At 36.3% G+C, this 20,602-nt stretch overlaps 1 protein-coding gene and 1 long non-coding RNA gene across 2 annotated transcripts in view; one reads left to right on the top strand and one right to left on the bottom strand.

The window, feature by feature from the left end:
• The window catches only part of LOC134529755 (malate dehydrogenase, mitochondrial), a 38,792-nt gene extending 18,721 nt beyond the window's left edge, over positions 1-20,071 (bottom strand). The window contains exons 1-2 of the mRNA XM_063364157.1: positions 19,915-20,071; positions 10,659-10,853 (exon numbers count right to left, since the gene is read on the bottom strand). Coding sequence (XP_063220227.1) covers positions 10,659-10,853; positions 19,915-19,992 — 273 coding nt within the window. The 5' untranslated portion in view covers positions 19,993-20,071. The remainder of the gene's footprint in view (positions 1-10,658; positions 10,854-19,914) is intronic.
• LOC134529756 (uncharacterized) lies at positions 650-7,731 on the top strand. Its single transcript, XR_010074696.1, has 2 exons — positions 650-2,535; positions 4,775-7,731. It is a non-coding gene; the product is annotated as an uncharacterized LOC134529756 (long non-coding RNA).
• Positions 20,072-20,602: the final 531 nt, after the last annotated feature.

The following is a 20,602-nucleotide window of genomic DNA, read 5'->3' as shown; positions in this document are numbered from 1 at the left end:
TTAAAAAATGCACCCAAGTAAATTCTGTGTTTAATGTTTTCTTACCCAGAGATTATCCAAGAATGTTTTCTCTTTTTAAATTGAAAACTTATAAGGTCCTTTTAATGTTATATGTTTATCATTTATCACATGTTCCACACAGCAAGGATAGAACTACACTCTTTTGCCACACAAAACCCTTCGGCTGATGGCCGACACCAGCAGCTCAGTGTTGCTAGAGAGCCGCCTCAGGTTTAGTCACGCGTTACTCCCTGAACCTGGGGACCATGCTTTCTTGCCCACCTAGGGTAGTTGGATGGTTTTAATTTTATAAGTTGTATCTGAATAAGTGGTCATTTTGAGTGCACATCTCCTAACGAACTACCCACCTACACTGCAGCAACCCACGCACCCTGTGCAATGCAGCGTTCCTTGCTCCAGCCCCATACCCTTGCTGTTCTGCACTTTCCCCACTTCATCTTGCTCTAACGACTGTGGAGCTGCACACAGCCGCCTAACGCAAATTTACCCCCTTTCTAACTAGTATATATTAAATAACTTAGTTTCAAACCCCAGTGTTTGTTGAAAGTGGAGAAACATACTGCAGAAAAACAACTGAATGCTTAAAATCATCTCTGGATTCTTGCTTCTTCTGCCCAAGAAAGAATATTGTCGCGGGTTGAAATTTTGCAGGGTTGTTGAAATCAAATTTAGGGACTTTACTGACGGGACTCTGGGCTGGCTGCTCTGTTCACTCGTCAGCGCAAGTGGCGTGACCATGTAATTGGGGCACGGGGCCGGCGCGGCGCGCTGCGGGCTTGCAGAATTTTGTTTGTTTGTTTGGCCGCGCGCTGGCGCAGCCACGGGCCGCAGTTACTGGGGCGCGCTGTCGTAACAAGCCGCGCGGTGTGGCCTGCACATTGGGGTAGAGGGGGGGTAGTCTTCCCAGATGTTCTAGTTAGTTGTTTAGTAAATTTGACTTCAATAACGAGCTTTTGTTATGGTAGGCGCGGCAGGGCGCGCGAATTTAAGCGCAAGTGAGTGGTGACTCGGGGCTCACTCAGGCGGAGGCTATGCGTCTCACCTGTGGTCACGAGTTGTTAGTTCGTTCGTGATGTAGGAATTCAAGCTTTCGGGCGGAGGCTATGGCCCTTGTCACTAGTCGTTTAGTTATACTTTTTAAAATGTAATGTTCGTTCGGATTTTAAGGGCAGGAGAGGCCCCTACGTTATTTTTTTAAAGTAATCGATCAAGAAAGGCTTTTCGGAAAATGTGAGTATGGACTTATCTTTGTTTTAATTTTAAGTATTAATTATGATTTGAGGTATTCGGAAGGACTAGGGAAGTGTTTAGTGAAGTTCTCTCATTCTCTCTCTTGTAAGGTCGTTCAATCGTTAAGGAAGTAAAGAGATTATTGTTTTAAATTGTAATCCCGCTATTTAAATGTTCTTTAAAATGATGTTGAGTATTTGACTTTAAGAATAAAATAATTTTAATTAAGTATTATGTTATTTTGCAAAATCTCCTTAGTTCAGCTCTCACCAGACATCCTGTACGGGATGACGAACCTATGATCCTAGGTACAGTAAAGTATTTTATGAAGTTAAGACTAGTTGATGCCAAGCGAGTTGTTTCTATGTAAAGAGCTACGATTCTCTCCCCCCTCTGAAAGTGGATCGTGACAGAAATGGCGGTGGCACCGGCTAGGTGCACGTGACAGAAATGGTAGAGTTCGCCGGATAGGTTCTATTTCTGGAGAGAGAGAGAGGTAGATTTTTATGTTTATTATTAAGTTAGTTTCAGCTTCTGATAGCAGGTTATTAAGAGTTTACTTGAGGAGAGGATTACGGAATTTAATCTAAGTGGAGGAAGTCTTTGAGATTTTTTTTTGACGTAACAGATGTTTATTTGAGTATACTTGTAAGGATAAAGTTTATAGTGATAAGTTGTTTTAAGTCGTTGAGTTTATCAGGGATTTTTACGTGAGGAGAATACGTTATAATTTAAATGATTAATAGAGATAATGCAAGTGGTTTAATTTAATTGAAATTAATTTTAAGATTGTAGGTTAAGAGAGTTAAAATTTAAAATAAAGTTTTTTTCGTAAATAGGAATTATTTTCAAGTGAAGTTTGTTTTGCTGTCGTGCGCGTAGGAGACGAGACGTACGAATTAAATCAGTCGAGGGAAGGATAAACGTTAGAAAGGAATTAAAGAGAAAACGAGAGTTTATGTAAAAGAGAGTTATAGAATTTATAGTGATGTTTTGTTTTAATTAGAAAAATGTTGAGAGTTGTTTCAGAACGACACGTCAGTGGACGTGGCAGAGTGAACACGTGACGGGGAGGTGCTGAGACCTAGCGGAGAACGGAGGAACCGCAAGCGAGGGTTGGCGCACCTGATGGAATTCGGTGACGTCACGGGCTCATACGGAGACGTGGACAGGCCGTGACCTTGTTTTGATCAGCTGTACGGTAACTTAGCGATAAGAAAATAGACTATTGGTTAAATAAATTTAAATTTAAGTGTGTTTTAGAAGAAGAGGAACTTTCAGTATGTAAGTAATTTAATTTAAGAAGTGTATGATGTATAGGCTAGAAGTGTTTCGTTGTAAGTTGTTTATGTTTTTGTTAGTTAAATTCTACCTCGGTTTTAAAAATATTTTTTTGGGATTTGTAAACATTATTAAGGAGGTACACTATAAAATCGATAAGCATTGAGAAAACTGGGAAGGCTAGATTTTGTGTGTAGAGGGAATTTACTCCAAAAGAACAGAGAGACAAAATTAATGTTTTCATTAGGGCGAGGGACCCTAAGGTGAGGCGTTGTGTCCCTGGGAAGAAAGGGAATTGTAGCGCAGACCATAGGAGATGGGCTGACTACGGAATTAAGGGTCAGGAGAATCCTGAGAGTTGTGAGTAGTTTGGGGCAGGAGTTCCCCATGGTAGTACCGAAGTGGCTATCCTGTATGGGATAGGGTACCATTTCAATGAAGTTTGTTGGTGGGGTTAGAGCCCCCTGTGTAGTGGGCCTATAGCAGATAGGCACTACAGTGAAATTTTTGGTTATTTTGTGAGGTAAATTCCCTGGAGGTTAAGTAAGATTGGATTCAGTTAGGAAGGAGGGAAATGAGAAACATTGCTGTAGAGAGTTAGTGTACTTGCCTAATGTGAAATTGAATTTTACTAAATTAATTTAGGAGAAAGTTTTGTTCGGTAAATAAATAATAATGGAAGATAGCTAGATAATTAATTAATTTTTTTTGAGTAAGGTGTTTTAAGTAATGAAATAAAATAAGGTGAAGTAATTTGAATAATTGGGGAGGAGTTTCTTTAAGAGTTTAGATAATTGTTTTTGAATTTATTGAGATATTCAGCCAGTGAAGTTTGAGTGTGAGAGATACAGTGAGATTTTAAGGAAATCGGTTGTTTATTAATTAGGACAAATGAGATTTTTTGATTAAGAGTCAGTAAGCATAGTTAAAATTTACGACATGATATTTGTTGACAGTTTACAGTTATTAAGGAGAAAACAGAGTAATCTATTTATTTTTATTTTAATGGTTTGAAGATAAGATTATGAATTTTTTTTGGAAGTTTCTTTGGCATGTTGGAATAATTTTTTTTGATTTTTAGAATTTACAGAGAAAATTTAATTGATTTACATTAGTTTGGAAGTATGGAGGTTTAGTGTTCGATTAGCCCTAACTTGATGGTCGGATCCCAAAAGAATGCCGTAAAACCGATAGCCAATTGAGAGGAATGCGGTAGGCGCTTGTGTAGAGAGGGGTTGTGGGAAAACTCCTTGGGACTGATGGCAGATCAGGGGCCCTAAATAGTGTGTGATGCTGTAAAACCAGTGCAGGGAAAGCCTGGTATGCTTAAATTTTTGGGCACAGGTTATGTAAACCTGGGGTTCCATGGGATTTAGTCATGTTAGCTGCTGTGGGACATTGAGATTTCCAGGCTCCATAGTAAAGTCAATGTAAATTTTTGTTTTCTTAAAATAATAAATTTGTTTTTAATTTTTTTGAGATATTTGATTTGTAACAGTGAATACAGACCCCGAGGAATAAGAGTTGTCATGATGTGAGAGGAGAAGGTGGTAGGCCTAAAAGGGTACAGGCACCACAGAGGTTATTTGTATTGCATAATTTAAATATAAGGAAACTTGAGAATTTGAAATTTTGTTGTTGGTTTGTACACCCATAAGAAGAGTATAGGCAGAATTTTTATTGTTATGAGATGTCTAATTTAATTGAAAAGAAGAAAGTTTAAAGATGCAAGGTAACATTATTATTGTAATAATTGAAAGAGATTAAGAGGTAGAGAGAAATAGGCAGTTTTTGTTTGTAAGTACTAAAGTTTACATATAGAAATTTAGTAACTAAGAATGAATAATAAGTTAAGTCTAGTGTAAAAGTTTTTTTTTAGTTTGTTAAGTTAAGAGTCACAAGTAAATTTTTTTTTAGAGAGAATGTCTTTGATAGGAAGTATTAGAAACTTATGGGAATTTTAGGGTAACATAAATAATGTAGGTAATGAATAATAAATAGATGGTAGGTCTTAAGTTAGGATTAACATTTGAAGCAGAATTTAATTAAGAAGAAGGAAAATAAATAGGCCTAATGAAAAGAACAAAAAAGGATTTTATGGTAAAGCATTTTTTTTAAGTAATAAACAATGAATAATAATGTTGTTTCAGGGTAATGTGTACTAATAATACAATTTTTTTTTAGGACCAAAGAACAGGAATTATGTAATTTAAATTAACATGTATTTTTGAAACTGTTACAGATTCCTTAAGATGAGCTGAGCAGCAGTCCAGTTTACAAGATGACAAGAGTTCGAGAGACAAGATACAAGGTCACTGAAACAAGAGCCAAGACTGAAGATTCAAGAGAAGAGAAAGCTGGCAGCCATGGACTTACAAGTGGAGATTAATAAGGTCATGTAAAGTTTTATTTTTTTTTATGGAAGACAGTAACTGGAGTTTTTTTTTGTTATAAACATTATTTACAGAACTTTTTAGGTTATAGTAATGTAATGGAACTAGTGAGTTGTGGTAGCTGTCAAAAAGAACTAATACCTTAAGTTTAATTTTTAAAGTTAATTTTCTTAATTTACAGAGGGATTAGTAGTTTTTTTTAAACCTTATTTAGGTTGGAATTTAAATACAATAGCTTATTATAAATGTGTACGAACAGTTCAAGTTCACAGTACTGATAGGTAGGTCAGATGATCTTATTGATTTTGATGATTTGTTGTTTTGAGTTGATTTTTAAGTGTTGTGAATTAGACAATGAAATAGTTCTGAAAACTTAAATTATTTCAAGCTAAGAAATAGTAAAGTTAATTGTAACTCAAAGGACACCAGAATTTAATTTTTTTTTGAATTAGTAATGTTTGAAAATTTTATACTTTACAAGAAAGGTTATAAACAAACAGATCGGATGGAACAAGGATGCAGTAAATCACAATTTCATTTAGAATTATTGATTAGCTTTTGAGGTTATGAAGTAAAAGTAATTATAGTTTAAAAGTTTGAATAAAAAAAAATGTTTTTTTTTATTTGTTTGAAATAGAAAGTTTAAAAGTTAATTAGTCATGATCTAGGTGGGTGATGGGGTGGGAATTGGCCACTCTTTTTCCCTATAACCTCCCTAACATGGCCTTCTATTACAACTAACAGAAATAAAGAAGAAGAAAAATGAAGAATTATTAGTTAGAATGTTTCTTTCATGAAGATACCTGATGAACTTTTACTGTTTGGAAGAATAGAAGCAAGGTTAGTCAGATATTTTTACTCAGAAGAAGAAGAAGATAAAGCAGTTTTATGACTCGACAAGCCAGAGATTGGTGTTTCCCCTCTGCGCTTCTATTGACTACGTTGTTTACTCTCATGGGATAGCTGGTTCGGCACCATGGAGAGAGATTGGTGGGCATTGTGGTTGCCCCCAGAAGAAAAGAAGAGTAGAAGAGGTTATGGGTGGGTCATGTGAACTGACCTTCAACCCAGTTACTTCGTGGGGACTATTTGCTGTATAGAGAAGATCAAGACTCAAGAGTTAGGGAAAATTATTGGAGGTCATGTTTCCCTTCCTTAAGTTTTTCCTATCAAATTATTTGCCTGATTAGATTATGCTAAGGGTGGGATACTTTATGTTAGCAGTTGAATTAATTAATTTTATTTTTTTGTGTGTTTGCATCCTTGCCCATCGATTGCAGTTTAGTAGTTAGTTTTGTATTTGTCAGGCGTGATGGTAATGCCTGTTGATGATGTTTCAGAATTGTAATCTGTTCGTGATGAGGATGGCACAACTCCGAAGCAGATGTGGGGAGAAGTTGTGAGCTGCCCTGGAAGCCAGTCCAGTAGCTGTTGGAGTTGAGTGGTGTTTGCTGATGGCCAGCCCAGGGAGCTACTCTTCTCGACAACACTGACTTCGAGGAGTTGCACCAACCTTCACGAGATAAGAGTTTAATTAATTGAAACACTGTAAGGACACTTAATTTTTTTTGAAGAACGAAAGAAGTATGGTAATAAACGGAAACCGAAAAAAAAAAAAATAATAATAATTATCAAGAATTTGCACATTGTTTAACGAATACTGAGAAACTAAGAACAGTAATTTAATTTGTAAAGAGAGCTTCACTAACAGAACAATTTTTTTAGAATTGAGAACTCGAGCCTCTGAAGGTTCCTGTGAGAACAAACCAGATAAAAGTTTTACATTTAATTTTATGAATACTTGTTGTTTTAAAATAAATCTTATGCAGAATCTAGATGTATGTTCAGACAGCAAGGAACTAAGAAAATTATTATTTTTGTGAAATGAGGAATTTATAGTTATGGTTTAATGGAAAAAGACAATTTGTAATTTTGAGGTAGCTCGATGGGGCTCGAGCTCTGTGAGGGGAGGGTTATGTCGCGGGTTGAAATTTTGCAGGGTTGTTGAAATCAAATTTAGGGACTTTACTGACGGGACTCTGGGCTGGCTGCTCTGTTCACTCGTCAGCGCAAGTGGCGTGACCATGTAATTGGGGCACGGGGCCGGCGCGGCGCGCTGCGGGCTTGCAGAATTTTGTTTGTTTGTTTGGCCGCGCGCTGGCGCAGCCACGGGCCGCAGTTACTGGGGCGCGCTGTCGTAACAAGCCGCGCGGTGTGGCCTGCACATTGGGGTAGAGGGGGGGTAGTCTTCCCAGATGTTCTAGTTAGTTGTTTAGTAAATTTGACTTCAATAACGAGCTTTTGTTATGGTAGGCGCGGCAGGGCGCGCGAATTTAAGCGCAAGTGAGTGGTGACTCGGGGCTCACTCAGGCGGAGGCTATGCGTCTCACCTGTGGTCACGAGTTGTTAGTTCGTTCGTGATGTAGGAATTCAAGCTTTCGGGCGGAGGCTATGGCCCTTGTCACTAGTCGTTTAGTTATAATTTTTAAAATGTAATGTTCGTTCGGATTTTAAGGGCAGGAGAGGCCCCTACGTTATTTTTTTAAAGTAATCGATCAAGAAAGGCTTTTCGGAAAATGTGAGTATGGACTTATCTTTGTTTTAATTTTAAGTATTAATTATGATTTGAGGTATTCGGAAGGACTAGGGAAGTGTTTAGTGAAGTTCTCTCATTCTCTCTCTTGTAAGGTCGTTCAATCGTTAAGGAAGTAAAGAGATTATTGTTTTAAATTGTAATCCCGCTATTTAAATGTTCTTTAAAATGATGTTGAGTATTTGACTTTAAGAATAAAATAATTTTAATTAAGTATTATGTTATTTTGCAAAATCTCCTTAGTTCAGCTCTCACCAGACATCCTGTACGGGATGACGAACCTATGATCCTAGGTACAGTAAAGTATTTTATGAAGTTAAGACTAGTTGATGCCAAGCGAGTTGTTTCTATGTAAAGAGCTACGATTCTCTCCCCCCTCTGAAAGTGGATCGTGACAGAAATGGCGGTGGCACCGGCTAGGTGCACGTGACAATATAATTGTAACCTACTAAATACAGAATAGTAAGAAAATAATAAACTGTCTTCAATAATTAAAAAACTGTTGTCTACTCTCATACATATATTACCAACAAGTTTTTAAGGTTAGGAATTTTAATTTCTGATCCAACAACTTTTGATGGTTATTTTGAACATAAAGCAAGGTCAATATCTATGGTTTGTCTGCATGTACTTATTTTGTGCTGGTCCCCACTCCTCTCAAAAAATGGATGGAGGTTACACTGTACTTACTTAAAAACCGTGCCGATTTATGTCCCTTTGTATTAGGTTACCTTTTGGATTGTTAACCGTCTAACTGAAATTTCCCCGAACACAAGTTTTGGCAACAAAGTAGCTTATGTACCAGAATTATCTGGTGGGCAGCAAGAAATTATACCATTTGAACAAGTTTAGCACGTAAATGCAGCATTGTACTAAACTGCTACGAGCATTTTTTATTCTTTTAAAAACAGTACGAGTACCCTCCTTACTTCTTTGGCTTCTACTCTCATACCGCTCATTGTTCTCAGCCTGGTGCCCTCGTAACATATTCAGGCAGGTGTCAGTTGTGAGCCTCTTGCATTGTCACTTTGTCTGAAACTTCAGCCATCTTGGGATATTCGTCATTTCCGTGGATTCCCTTCCAGGTAACGTTTAGTGGCTAACAGTACTGTCTCACTCAATTTGAACCAGTTCCATTAGTGTAAACTGTGTTATGCATATGGAGGTTTAGATTTCTGGTGTATAAAATTTTCTCATTCTAAATTTGTTTTGATTATCTTTTCAAAACTCTTTTTGTTATTATGTATGGGGGTTAGCAATTTTTGTGATCTAGCATTCTGCGATAAAGTTACAGCCACTTTCAACATTAAAAATATGGCTCAAATGGTGCTTGGCCACGCCTGATGGTACTGTTGTCGCCACAAGTCAAAATGGTTATTCTTGCCGAAGTGTGGTATCCCATCTAGAGAGGAGTTAAAGAGAAGGGGAAGAAAACTGGTTTGTCATTTTAAAACATTTGGTTTGGTTTTGCAGAATAAGGTCATTTATAACGGAGAGTGCCAAATGTCAAAAGCATGAAGTTGGATTCATTATAAACAAAAGTAACATAGAAAATAGTCACAATATTTGCCCAAAAAAATTTGGAAAATACATATTCACAACTACTAATAGCATGTTTGTGTGCATGGGAGCGAGGTCGTGAGCATAGCAGGGAAATTAATACAATTTATTTCTGTTACAGATGCATGGTGCAACAGCCGATGAGACCAAAGTAGGTTGGCATATTTGGGAGTTGGGAACTGTTTACATTCATCTATCATAAAGTGGTATGAAAATGTTGAGATATTAGCTTACTTTGATTACGTAATAGCTGTAATAAAAAAATATAAAGCTGGTCAGTTGTCACAGTAGAATAATACTTTTAAAAAACCCATTAACACTACCAATTAATGTTAGATTCAAAAATTTTCAACATGTTAAATTTATGCATTAGAATTCAATTTTGAACAAATTTTGCACATGTGTTGCATAGTCATATGCATGGCCTGCCATCTACACACATATATTTTTTTTAATTTTGCACACAAGTTTATAATAAGGTTATAAACATTAAGGAGGAAGTAGTTATTAGAAATCTACTAAATACTTGCAACGAGAGGTTTACAAGTAAGCAGGGTAACAGAGAGCTGTAAAATAAACGGTTGTAAGCAAATCTTCTATCAATCAAAATTAACAATATTTTAATCCGGTTCGAAGAAAACAATCGAACTTGTGTAATGTAAATGACCCATACATAAGGTCCATCACATCAGGTCACTTAAGACTATTTTAGTTAGTAGTTGGCAGCTGAATGTTTGCAGGATGGCTGGTATTCTGCTGGCCTGCGACTGTGCAGGGACACGAATCGCCCAATGGGATGGTTCGTCATGCCGTGCAGAAAGAGAGGTGAAAGCCAAGGACTAGGGAGAACTCTTCAAAATGTTTGGCAACAAAATGGCTTCCAACCTAATAACACTACACTTCACCCAATGTTTTAGATGTCCATCAGCTGGCCAGAACCAAATCACACAGTATTAATGCAGTAATGCATGCATCGCTACCTCCTTGTGTTGTGTTTCAAATACAGGATCATCAATAATGATTGCCCACATTCTAAACTGTTACTGTAAAATAATTATTTGAAAGATATTTACGTGTGGCATCTTAAAATGTTCAGAAATTAAAAAGTTTTAGTTTAGTACACTTGATATGGTGTAATTTTTAGCTTTTGTGATGATCAGATAGTATTCACATTTTCTGAATTGTGTCCACACATTTTTATTAAATTAAACCAAATGACAGACAAAAACATGTAGAATTTGTTGTTTTTCTAAAACTAAAATTTTCTAAACATTTTAAGATCCCACACACGTGTTCCTTGTAAAAACTTATTTTAGTAATAATAATTTTACAGTTTACAATTAATGTTTATAATAGTTCAGAATTCTGGCAACCATTCTAGATCAACCTGTACTTTTAACATGAATTTCTCTTTGAATATTTTCAGGCACACTTTGATCTCTTAATAAAATATTCAACATTTATAGTAGGTATTTAAATATCTATAAAGAGTAATTTTTACCATACACTAACAGTATATTATTTGAACAATAATTTTACCAATAAGTAAAAACTCAAAATCAAAAAAATTTCCACCTTACCCGAATTTGGTCAGGTCCAACAAACCCTTTCACACGAGCAACTGTGTTTATATGACTCAGGTCAGCTGCAACGCCAGGGGTATGAACAATATCATAAAGCGATAACTCCGTCACTAAAGAACTCTCTTTCAGCAGCAATGAAAGTGGTTGTCCAATACCACCACTTGCTCCACACACTGCAACCTTTGCATTTTCCTGCAAATAAAGATGACAAATATGTAAGGGTAGTAAATTATAACTTATAAAAACTACACACTTACGTCACAAAGGTTAAGATATTCTAAATGTAAAAATATCACTAGAAAGAAGTACATATTAAAATATACCTTAAAACAAAAAAAAAAAAATTATTCTACAAATATACACGTTTATTGCTAACACATAGACAAGAATTAGAAAGTATTTGATTTTAATGAATGCTTTACAAGTAAATTATTATGTAAAAGCACATTATAAATATCGGGGACCTTAAATTCCAAATTGTATAAAGATTTCTCTTTTTTAGTTACTAGTTACTTTGTTGCATTACCTAAGTTATGTTCACAAGTCTCTTGTGCAAAAATAAGTTATAAAAATAGATTGTTTCATAAATGGATTGTCATTTTTCAAGTAATATGAACTTTCGGGTTAGATTATAAACATTTTTCTATCTTCTACAGTATTCATGTCAATCAAAGTGATTCCCACAGTTAATTGTAGTGTTGAAAATTGCTTTCTAGAATTTGCTATTGACAGTAAATGGTTTTGACAATTTTTCACAACTGTACAATATTTATATATGCAAGAATATCATCTAAAACAATGCACCGACAAAATTAGAGAACTGAATGACTTTACAGCGCAAAAAAAAAAAAAAAAAAAAAACAGTTAATTGTATTAGACTTAAATGCAAACATGTCCTCTAATGTCACTGCCACATCATATGGGTGTCCTGTTTTTTTCAAATGTAACTATACTCAATACGAGGGTTGTCTGAAAAGATTCTGAACTCAACATTAAGATGGCAGCACTCATCAACAAAAAGAATTGGGAAATGTGCTTGCTCATGCTTTGGAACATACGTCCGACAGAAATCTGTCCTCCGAGCGCAATTTAAAGCCTAAGGGAAAAAAAAAGTTAATTGGGATTATATCTGGTAAGGAGGGTGGTCAAGCAGTTCAGACAGTAATTCGTAGATTTTTTTCCATAGCAACTGCTGAGGTGTGAGCTGGTGCATTGTCTTGGTGAAACAAATTTTTCGATTTCTGCAAATGTGACCTTTTTCTGCAATTTCTGTCATCATCTTGTCAAATATTGATGCATAGTATGCTTCTACCACGTTTTTTTTCCTTTTTCAAGATGATTTAAGATGATTCCACGACTATCCTAGAAAACAGTCACCACCACTTTCCCAGCCAAAGGAACAGTCATTGCCTTTTTTTAGGAGCTGATTCCCCCTTCACAGTTTTTGGTGTCGCAAACGTTTGTAATAGGTGGGGGCCTATTAGGGATTGAAGGAAGACCAGAGCCTGGCTAGGACTGCGGATTACGTGATTGGAGCAGTTGGGTAATCAAGGTAAAAGGTTTCAGGTACACAGACATTTTATTCAAATTCAATATTAATTCAAAATTAATATAACGTCAACATTTCTGACAATGTTGAATACAAAAAGCATGAACAATTTCAATATTAATTCATAATTAATATTACGTTAATATTCAGATACAGTTACGTTTAACCAATGCAAAGTTAAATACAAAAAGCAAGAACAAATTCAAAATTAATACACAATAAATATTACGTTAACATTTCTGACAAAACGAGTTAGTTGACAATTATAATTTGAATGGGTAAGCCGGCTACACAGTGAACGATCCAATCAACGATCGTCAAAAAGGGACATAATTTCCTTGTCCGAAGTTATATCACAAAAATTGTTACATTTACAAAACTACTGCAAAGTGCAGGTACACGAAAGAAAGAAGTTACATTATTCTTTAAAAAGCATTACCAAACAAATACGTGTGACGACGTCTCAGGGGGAGACTGTTACAAACAGAAAAACGCAAGTTAAGTTAAATTTAAATTTAAATTTAAAGCAGAAATCCAAACAATTTTTGATGGTGGCGGCCGAAAAGGAATTTAGACAGAACAAATTTAAACACAACTGATTCTACATTAGGGTGAGGGCCACCGCCTCACTGACGACTCGATTCAACTTACATTTCTCCCCTGAGGTCGCACACGCACGAAGACTAAGCCGAAGCTCTCGGACTACATGCTAGTGAAATTAACAACTGGTCAGCTACTGCTGACAACCAAGCCTCACAAAGGCTACCAGTAGAAGAAGACCCTCAAAATGTCTGCCGCATATTTTATAAACTCGCGCCGCAGCGCGCGCATGCGCATATTGAAAGGGTGGGGGAAACGAGTAGACATAGAATCACTAGGAGGGGGGGGGGGGGGGGGGGGGAAAGGAGGTAGAAGGAGAAGGGGAGCGGAGTGCCGGAGGCCGATGCGGCGCGCACAGTTCAAATCGCTACAACTCCCCTGCCCTTAAACTACAGTACCCGCCGCCCTTTTCCATCTTCTCCATCTTCATAATATTACTTTGGTAGATGATGGTGCAGAGTCTTAGTATGTTAATTTAGCATGGTTTACACCTGTGGAGTTAATGAAACTAAATATACCAACTACTAAGTTGCAGAATTTAGTTTATTTTCCAGACAGTGCTGTTATAGAGCTTAAGGACATGTTGGAAAGACTTATTGCAAGAGCAAAGCTAAGAAAGGGTAGGTTTGATAAGTGCATAAAACCAATATTGTTTCAAGGAAGGTGATGGTGTTAGTCACACAAACTATCTTCTCTTGTGGATAAAAAAATTACATACTTTTACGATTTATGTGGGGAGAACTACTGGGTTTGTAAGTGATAGCCCAATTAATTAGTACAGTTTTATTAATTACTAATGTCTACAATATAAATTTAATCACTGCACTCAGGATTTCTGTCAACAATTAGTCTTACACTGATCATTGAAACATGAATATTTTCCACTGGAGCTTGGCTCGACAGTGGCTCGCTCTTTTGCCCGCCTCTGTTCGCTTCCTTCGCACACTCACCCACGCCGCACTGCAGCACAATCCCCAACTATTACTCATCGCACCAGACTGGCTTGCCAGGCCTTCTCCCAGGTATCGCCTCCCAACAGATCCGGTTCGCTCAGCAAAGGCCACTTGCCCTCTTCACCTCTCACTGATCGCACAGGTATCACCAATATCACTACCCGAGGGGAAGACTCGAAGACTCCTCCCCTACTCTCAGAACTCTTTGAACCCTCGGAACTTCCGTGGAGGCTAGCGTCATCGCTTATATACCCATGGCGGCGTCCTTGATGGGACGAGAGCACCTGTGACGTATCGCGTCATCCCGGGCTGACCTGACACCCGAAGCACCCAGAACAGTAACTCTCCTCGCGACGGGACGGTGCACAGGGAACGGAGGGGGGTGGATAGCAATGACCCTTGTAATCCGGCCAGGCACGTGTGGCATGCCTTATGCAAATGGAAAGCATGCGACGTCATTGCCCACCAGCACGCTCTGAACCTTGCGTGCATCACAGTCTTGTCTCTTGCGTTCGTAACAATACTTATATTTAAGTTGTAAGATGGGACAATTTGCAGTTAATCTGTAGCAGGCCATAAAGTACATAAGGTAAATGATCAAAATTGGCATATATCCTTATTGAAAACAAGGAAAAATGAAGTAATATTTAGATGGTAAAATGTAAATTTACATATAGAGAGATTAGTTTTAAAATCTAAGCTTATGTAAGTGTAAGTTCTGTAGACAGGAGTTGGTATGATTGTATCGGTTAGCCAAGCAGACTAGCGGCTAAAAGGGGTTCAGTCGAGTGTACTCAAAAGACATGTTAATTTCTCAATTAACAGTTATAACTTTCGCTTGCCCAGTGACATGGGTACCACCATATGCGAGTACCTAGTGTGGTTGCAACCATCTTCCCTAAATAATGAGAGGAACCTAAAAATCAGAACCTGTTGCGACAGATATCAAGCGGCATAACAAAGATACTTGCTGCAAATTTTATATCAATATTTTTTCTCATTTTTAATGGACTTTAACTCACAACTGCTGTAATTAAGATGTAGCTATGCTAACCTAACCAAATGTTCACATGATTTCACAGTAAATTTAACACAGCTAACCTAACCTAATCAACCGTCCACATGTTTTAAATATAGCTCGAATGTTCTCCAATTTCTTAGTTTCTAATTATATGAAAGCCGTTATAGACACATTTTATGTGCCTTTTTATATGCTACTAAATTTGCTAGTGCGAGCTACGAACTTCAGTACCTTCGGTGAACTTCAGAACTGTTTGGGCCTCGGAATGGACATGTTTAAACTGGTTGCTATGCTAGTTGCAATTTCTAAGCAACCATTAGAAATATTTTACAGTATTTTTGATGTTGCTATACTAACCTAACAAACTGTTCACAATATTTGTAAGTACTTTTAATGGAGCTAACCTAATCTAACCGACCATTCTCATTATTTAACAAATCTGTAATATTTAAACCGAACATGCACAAATGTACGTGTCCTCGAAAGTGTCTCTGGTGAATGTTAGGTTTTATGGTAAATAAGTAGAGTAGCGGTATTTGCGAAAAAAAATATTAAAATCCGAAAATACTTTCATTATATGCTCTTTCACTTCCTCTTTTCACTAAACCCGGCGGAGATAAGAAATTCCAAATACTTTAGGAGATATCGAATTTTTTAATTTTCATAGTTGGGCGATATTTGTTTAAAAAAAAAACTTAAAAATTCTGAAAATACTTTTATTCTATGCTCTTTAACTTCCTTTTTTCATTAAACCCGGCGGAGATAAGATATTCCAAATACTTTAGAAGATATCAAATTTTTTAATTATCATCACAATACTTGTGCATTCATGAGGCATTGACCATTGTTTCTTGTTTACGAGTATGAAATTTTTTTCTTGCGGCATTCACCATTGTTTACCGGCCTCTAACTTAGGTGAGTTTTTAACGTTTCAAATTTTATTGTTTTATTTGTTATTTGGATACTGTTGCGCAAGTAATAAGTAAAAAAAATTACAAGAGTTCCTACTGTTCATCCGTTGTCCCGGTTTGTTATGTCAGGTCAGTTACATTATAAATACTTCAAAACTAAACAACCATTAAAATTAATTCATATTATTTTAAATCCGCTTAGTTTGAAAGTATTTATCATGTAACTGACCTGACCTAATCGACCATTTTAATTAATTAGGCATTCACGAACACACAGCAAAATAAAAAAATTGCAGCGGTCGAATTATAGCACAGTCTTGTATTGCAAAATAAAAACGGCGATATCTCCTAAAGTATTTGGAATTTCTTATCTCCGCCGGGTTTAATGAAAAGAGGAAGTGAAAGAGCATATAATAAAAGTATTTTCGGATTTTTAACATTTTTTTCACAAATACCGCTACACTACATATTTACTGCCGATCCTGTGATTCACCAGATATAAGGTTTAAAAAAAGTTGGTCGATGGCTGCGTAAATTTATATATTTTGTAAGTTATAAACTGTGATTTCTCAGAAACCAATAGGAATATAAAGACACTGTTTTCCGAGTAAATACAGTAACGTCTCTAGTTTTCGAAAAAAGTAATTTCAGAATTGAATGATTAATCTTCGGAAAATCTGCACGTAGGAATTTATGCTTAGGAGAATCTAAAAGGTAGGACAACACATAGGTTACTTAAGATTAACCCGATATAAAAATAATAATAATAATATTACCCCTGCAATTGGGCATTTGCCTGGTGGCAAGGAGTTCCCACCCCCCAACTACCCTCAATCCTCCCCCTTCTGGAGCCTCCTTCGTAAGTCCTTCCCTCCTCCCACATCCAGTGTCCTCCCCTCAAGCTCGTTCCACTCTCGCCCCGTTCTCACTAGGAATACCTGCCTTCCTCTCTCTGTCCGTCTCCATTCCCTCTGAATCTTCCACTCATGATCCCTCCTTCCTCGATACAGCCCTATGTTAAACCTAGCTCCCAGCTTTCCCCAGGCCCCCCCCCGCGAATTACTTCATGCATTCCCACTAGCCTTTCTACTTTCCGGTAAATATGTAGTTGAGCGGTATTTGCGAAAAAAAAAGTTAAAAATTCGAAAATACCTTTATTAGACGCTCTTCAACTTCCTCTTTTCATTAAAAGCGGCGGAGGTAAGAAATTCCAAATACTTTAGGAGATATCGCCGTTCTTATTTTGCATACAAGACCTGTGTTTATCATTCGACAGTCGCCACTTTATTTTGCCGTGTGTTTGTGAATGCCTAATTAATGAAAATGGTTGATTAGGTCAGGTAAGTTACATTATAAATACTTTGAAACTAAGAGTACATTAGAAATAATATGAAATTATTTCAATAGTTCTTTAGTTTTAAAGTATTTATAATGTAACTGACCTGACCTAACAAACCGGGACAAAGGATGAACAGTAACAACTCACGTAAAATTTTTTTGTTACTTATAACTTGCGCAACAATAAAAAATAAGACTTTAAAATTAGAAACGTTAAAAACTCGCCTAAGTTGGAGGCGGTAACTAAACACAGTTTTAAAAAAATAAATGAACTAAATAATCACGTATTGATTCATTTGAATTCTGGCCTATCACGATCAATCACGTGACATCATTATCATATAAAAAAATATATACTCGTAAACAAGAGACAATGCAGAATTCGATATCTCCTAAAGTATTTGGAATTTCTTATCTCCGCCGCTTTTAATGAAAAAAAGAAGTTGAAGAGCATCTACTAAAGGTATTTTCGGATTTTTAACATTTTTTTTCCCGCAAATACCGCTCAACTACATATCGTCGGTCTAATTAGCAAACCTCGTAACTCCACTTTTTGTCAAAAATTGTTTTTTGGTACTATTATATACTCAGTTATGTGTTCTATTACCATTCCAAAGATCATAACAATAAACAATCCCTATGGGCTACAATCCTATTTTCAGAAAACCTCTTATCTCCAGCTGTCGATTTTCTGCATATTAGCATACCTCGTAACTCCATTTTGTTAGTAAACAAACACAGTGTTATTGTTGCACTGTCTATTAATTTTTTTAAAATATTATTCTAATTGTTTCGATATTGTTTGAACGTATGGAGCAGGTACATTTTATTATTATCTCACACTTTAACTATTGTCCATCGGTTATTTATGCGTGCAAAACACTTATTGCAATAAATTATACTTTTCAAACTTTTGTAATACAGGCCATAATATCAAATGTTTTTGGAGGTAATGTCTAAACTATTTTATACAATTTAGCTATCCATTCTTCATTTCAGAATGTCAAGAGCCAATAATGATTTCGGCATGGATCTCATGAGTATTCCTTGTAGAACATCATACATTCTTTACGATATTGGCACTTTCATTGTTTTCTTTTACTGTTTTCGATTTGAAAGCCAAAGATGGCTTCTGTTATCTGTGGAACGAGACTGAGATGGGCCTTGGTTAAAATGAGTTTGCTACAATAAATTGCAACTTCATCTTGTCGCAACTACCTTTGAGGAACGATGCCGACAAATTGATACTGTATAGTGATGGTTGCTGCTATCAGAACAGAAATGTGACTATCGCCAATGCACTCTTACAGATATCGGTGACAAAGTGTGTAACGATAAAGAAAAAGTTTCTGGAGGTCGGACACACACAAATGGAGGCAGACTCCATGCACTCGAAGAAAAAAAAAAGCTGAAAAACAAGAAAATTAATGTTCCAGCTGACTACATTGCAACTTTCAGGGAAGCACACAGAAATCCACGTCCATATGAAGTTCATTATTTGACTCACAGTTTTTTTTTTTAAATTTGATCATGCTCAAGTGTATAGCTCTATCAGACCAGGCAGAATAACTGGGGATCCATGTGTTACCGACATCAGAGCCTTGAAGTACACTCCAGATGGGGTTATTTCCTACAAGTTGGGTTTCACAGAAGAGTGGAAGAACTTGCCTATTCTCAAAAAGAACATTACTGATAAGCCATTTAATCGTTTGCCAGCACTGTACACTGAGAGGCTGAAGATAAAGAAAACTAAATACGACCATTTGCAGTCCCTGAAAACAACTATGGAGTCAGACTATCACTTATTTTATGATAGCCTTCCTTTTCAAAACTGAAGCATTGATTTCTGAGGGGTAATTTTTTTTTAAAATTTATTGGAGTAATATTTATTGCCTCAGTTATCAGTATTTAAAAGCTAGTTTTATCTTGATGTTCTTTCAAACGAATTCATAGTCAATGTTGATTTTATGTACTATACAATATTGCTGTTGTGTATTGTATACTGTCCTTACTGTTCAATATCGGAAATAACCCTTGTATTGTTAGAGATACTTTTTTATAATACACGAATAAATTTAGTGCTATAACTATTCATCTCAAAATTGTTCTAATATCAACATTAAGTTTACGCCAATAAGAAGATTTATATCTTATCAAACCTCGTATCTCCATATTTAGTTTGAATTTATGATTGTTAAACCTCGTAACTCCATTAAAAAAAGGTTTAATAATTAAAAACTGACACAGAGTTTGTTGACCAACGTCAGAGGGTGTTTTAACTTTTATGTGATGAATTAAACACATATTTAGTACAAACAAAAAAGTTATTCAGTTTTTTGCTTCTCTTGTAAAATTTGTCTTCAGGGAGTTACGAGGTTTGCTAATTAGACCGACGATATGATGAAATTTAAAAATTTGATATCTCCAAAAGTATTTGGAATTTCTTACCTCCGCCGCTTTTAATGAAAAGAGGAAGTTAAAGAGCATAGAATAAAAGTATTTTTAGATTTTTAACATTTTTTTTCGCAAATACCGCCCAACTACATATTTACCTACTTTCCTCCTTTTTTGTAGCGTGTCCCACCCCAGCTCCTTCATCATCACAGATGGTCTGTGTTTCCCCCATCCTGCCTTCGCCTTCCCTTCTCCACCACATATTTGTCACCCATCTCGCTGCCTTGCGGCTTCGGTGGGATGCTAGGGAAAACTATAACCAACAGGGAGAACGCAAGAAAAGTTTTTAGAGGAAAAAGGAAAACTCGTTGGACATAATAAGGATCGCCACCAGTTTGTGTCAACAGCAGCACAGGTTTCAAATTACAATTCAACATACTATGTCGAGAATAAAATATTTTAACTAGAACAATTCTGAAGTACTTACATAAGAAGATGTACGGAAATTCTTAGCACAACTTTTAATAAAAGACGTTTTCGCAGGCTTAACCAATCGAGAGAACATTTTACAGGTCGCCAAAACTACTTATTCCTTATGACTTCCTACACGACACCGACGATAAAGCAGAAGGTCGTTTCCAGGCCATAGACGAAACACAGGTAGAGTATGAAATCAAAACAATATATATTAAATTACAACTAAACATGTGATCGGAAAGAATGGAATAAACTATAATCAATTGGTGAAAAAACTAACGTCAGGGAAAAGAGAGAATTAATTCCACAATTATAATATAATATACAAATTAATTCCTTTCGTAACAAAAACAAATCTTTTAATCACTTAGAAATAAATAGGATTCGTTTTCGAGATTGAAATGCAAAATTAAAATAAATTTAAGGCCAATTAAAATACAATAAAGTAAAAATAATGTTTAACATAAAATTGACGCCGTCCCCGCTGCCTGATTTGAATTTATGTGAATTAGAAATGTTTTGATTAATTTTGATCTCAAGGGCGGGGTTCCTGGCCTCGTGGCTGCAGGCAGGGACGCGTCGGCAAAGGGCTCCCCGGGCTGTTATGGCCTCCCAGGACGCCGTATTAATAAAAACACACACGTACTTTTAACTGATTTATTCCGTTGCACACGTTACACTTGACACGCTCACGCGAC

The sequence above is a fragment of the Bacillus rossius genome, chromosome 2 (assembly GCF_032445375.1).
Source record: "Bacillus rossius redtenbacheri isolate Brsri chromosome 2, Brsri_v3, whole genome shotgun sequence".
NCBI classification, from domain to species: domain Eukaryota; kingdom Metazoa; phylum Arthropoda; class Insecta; order Phasmatodea; family Bacillidae; genus Bacillus; species Bacillus rossius.
This window is presented reverse-complemented; position numbering and strand designations above follow the sequence as displayed.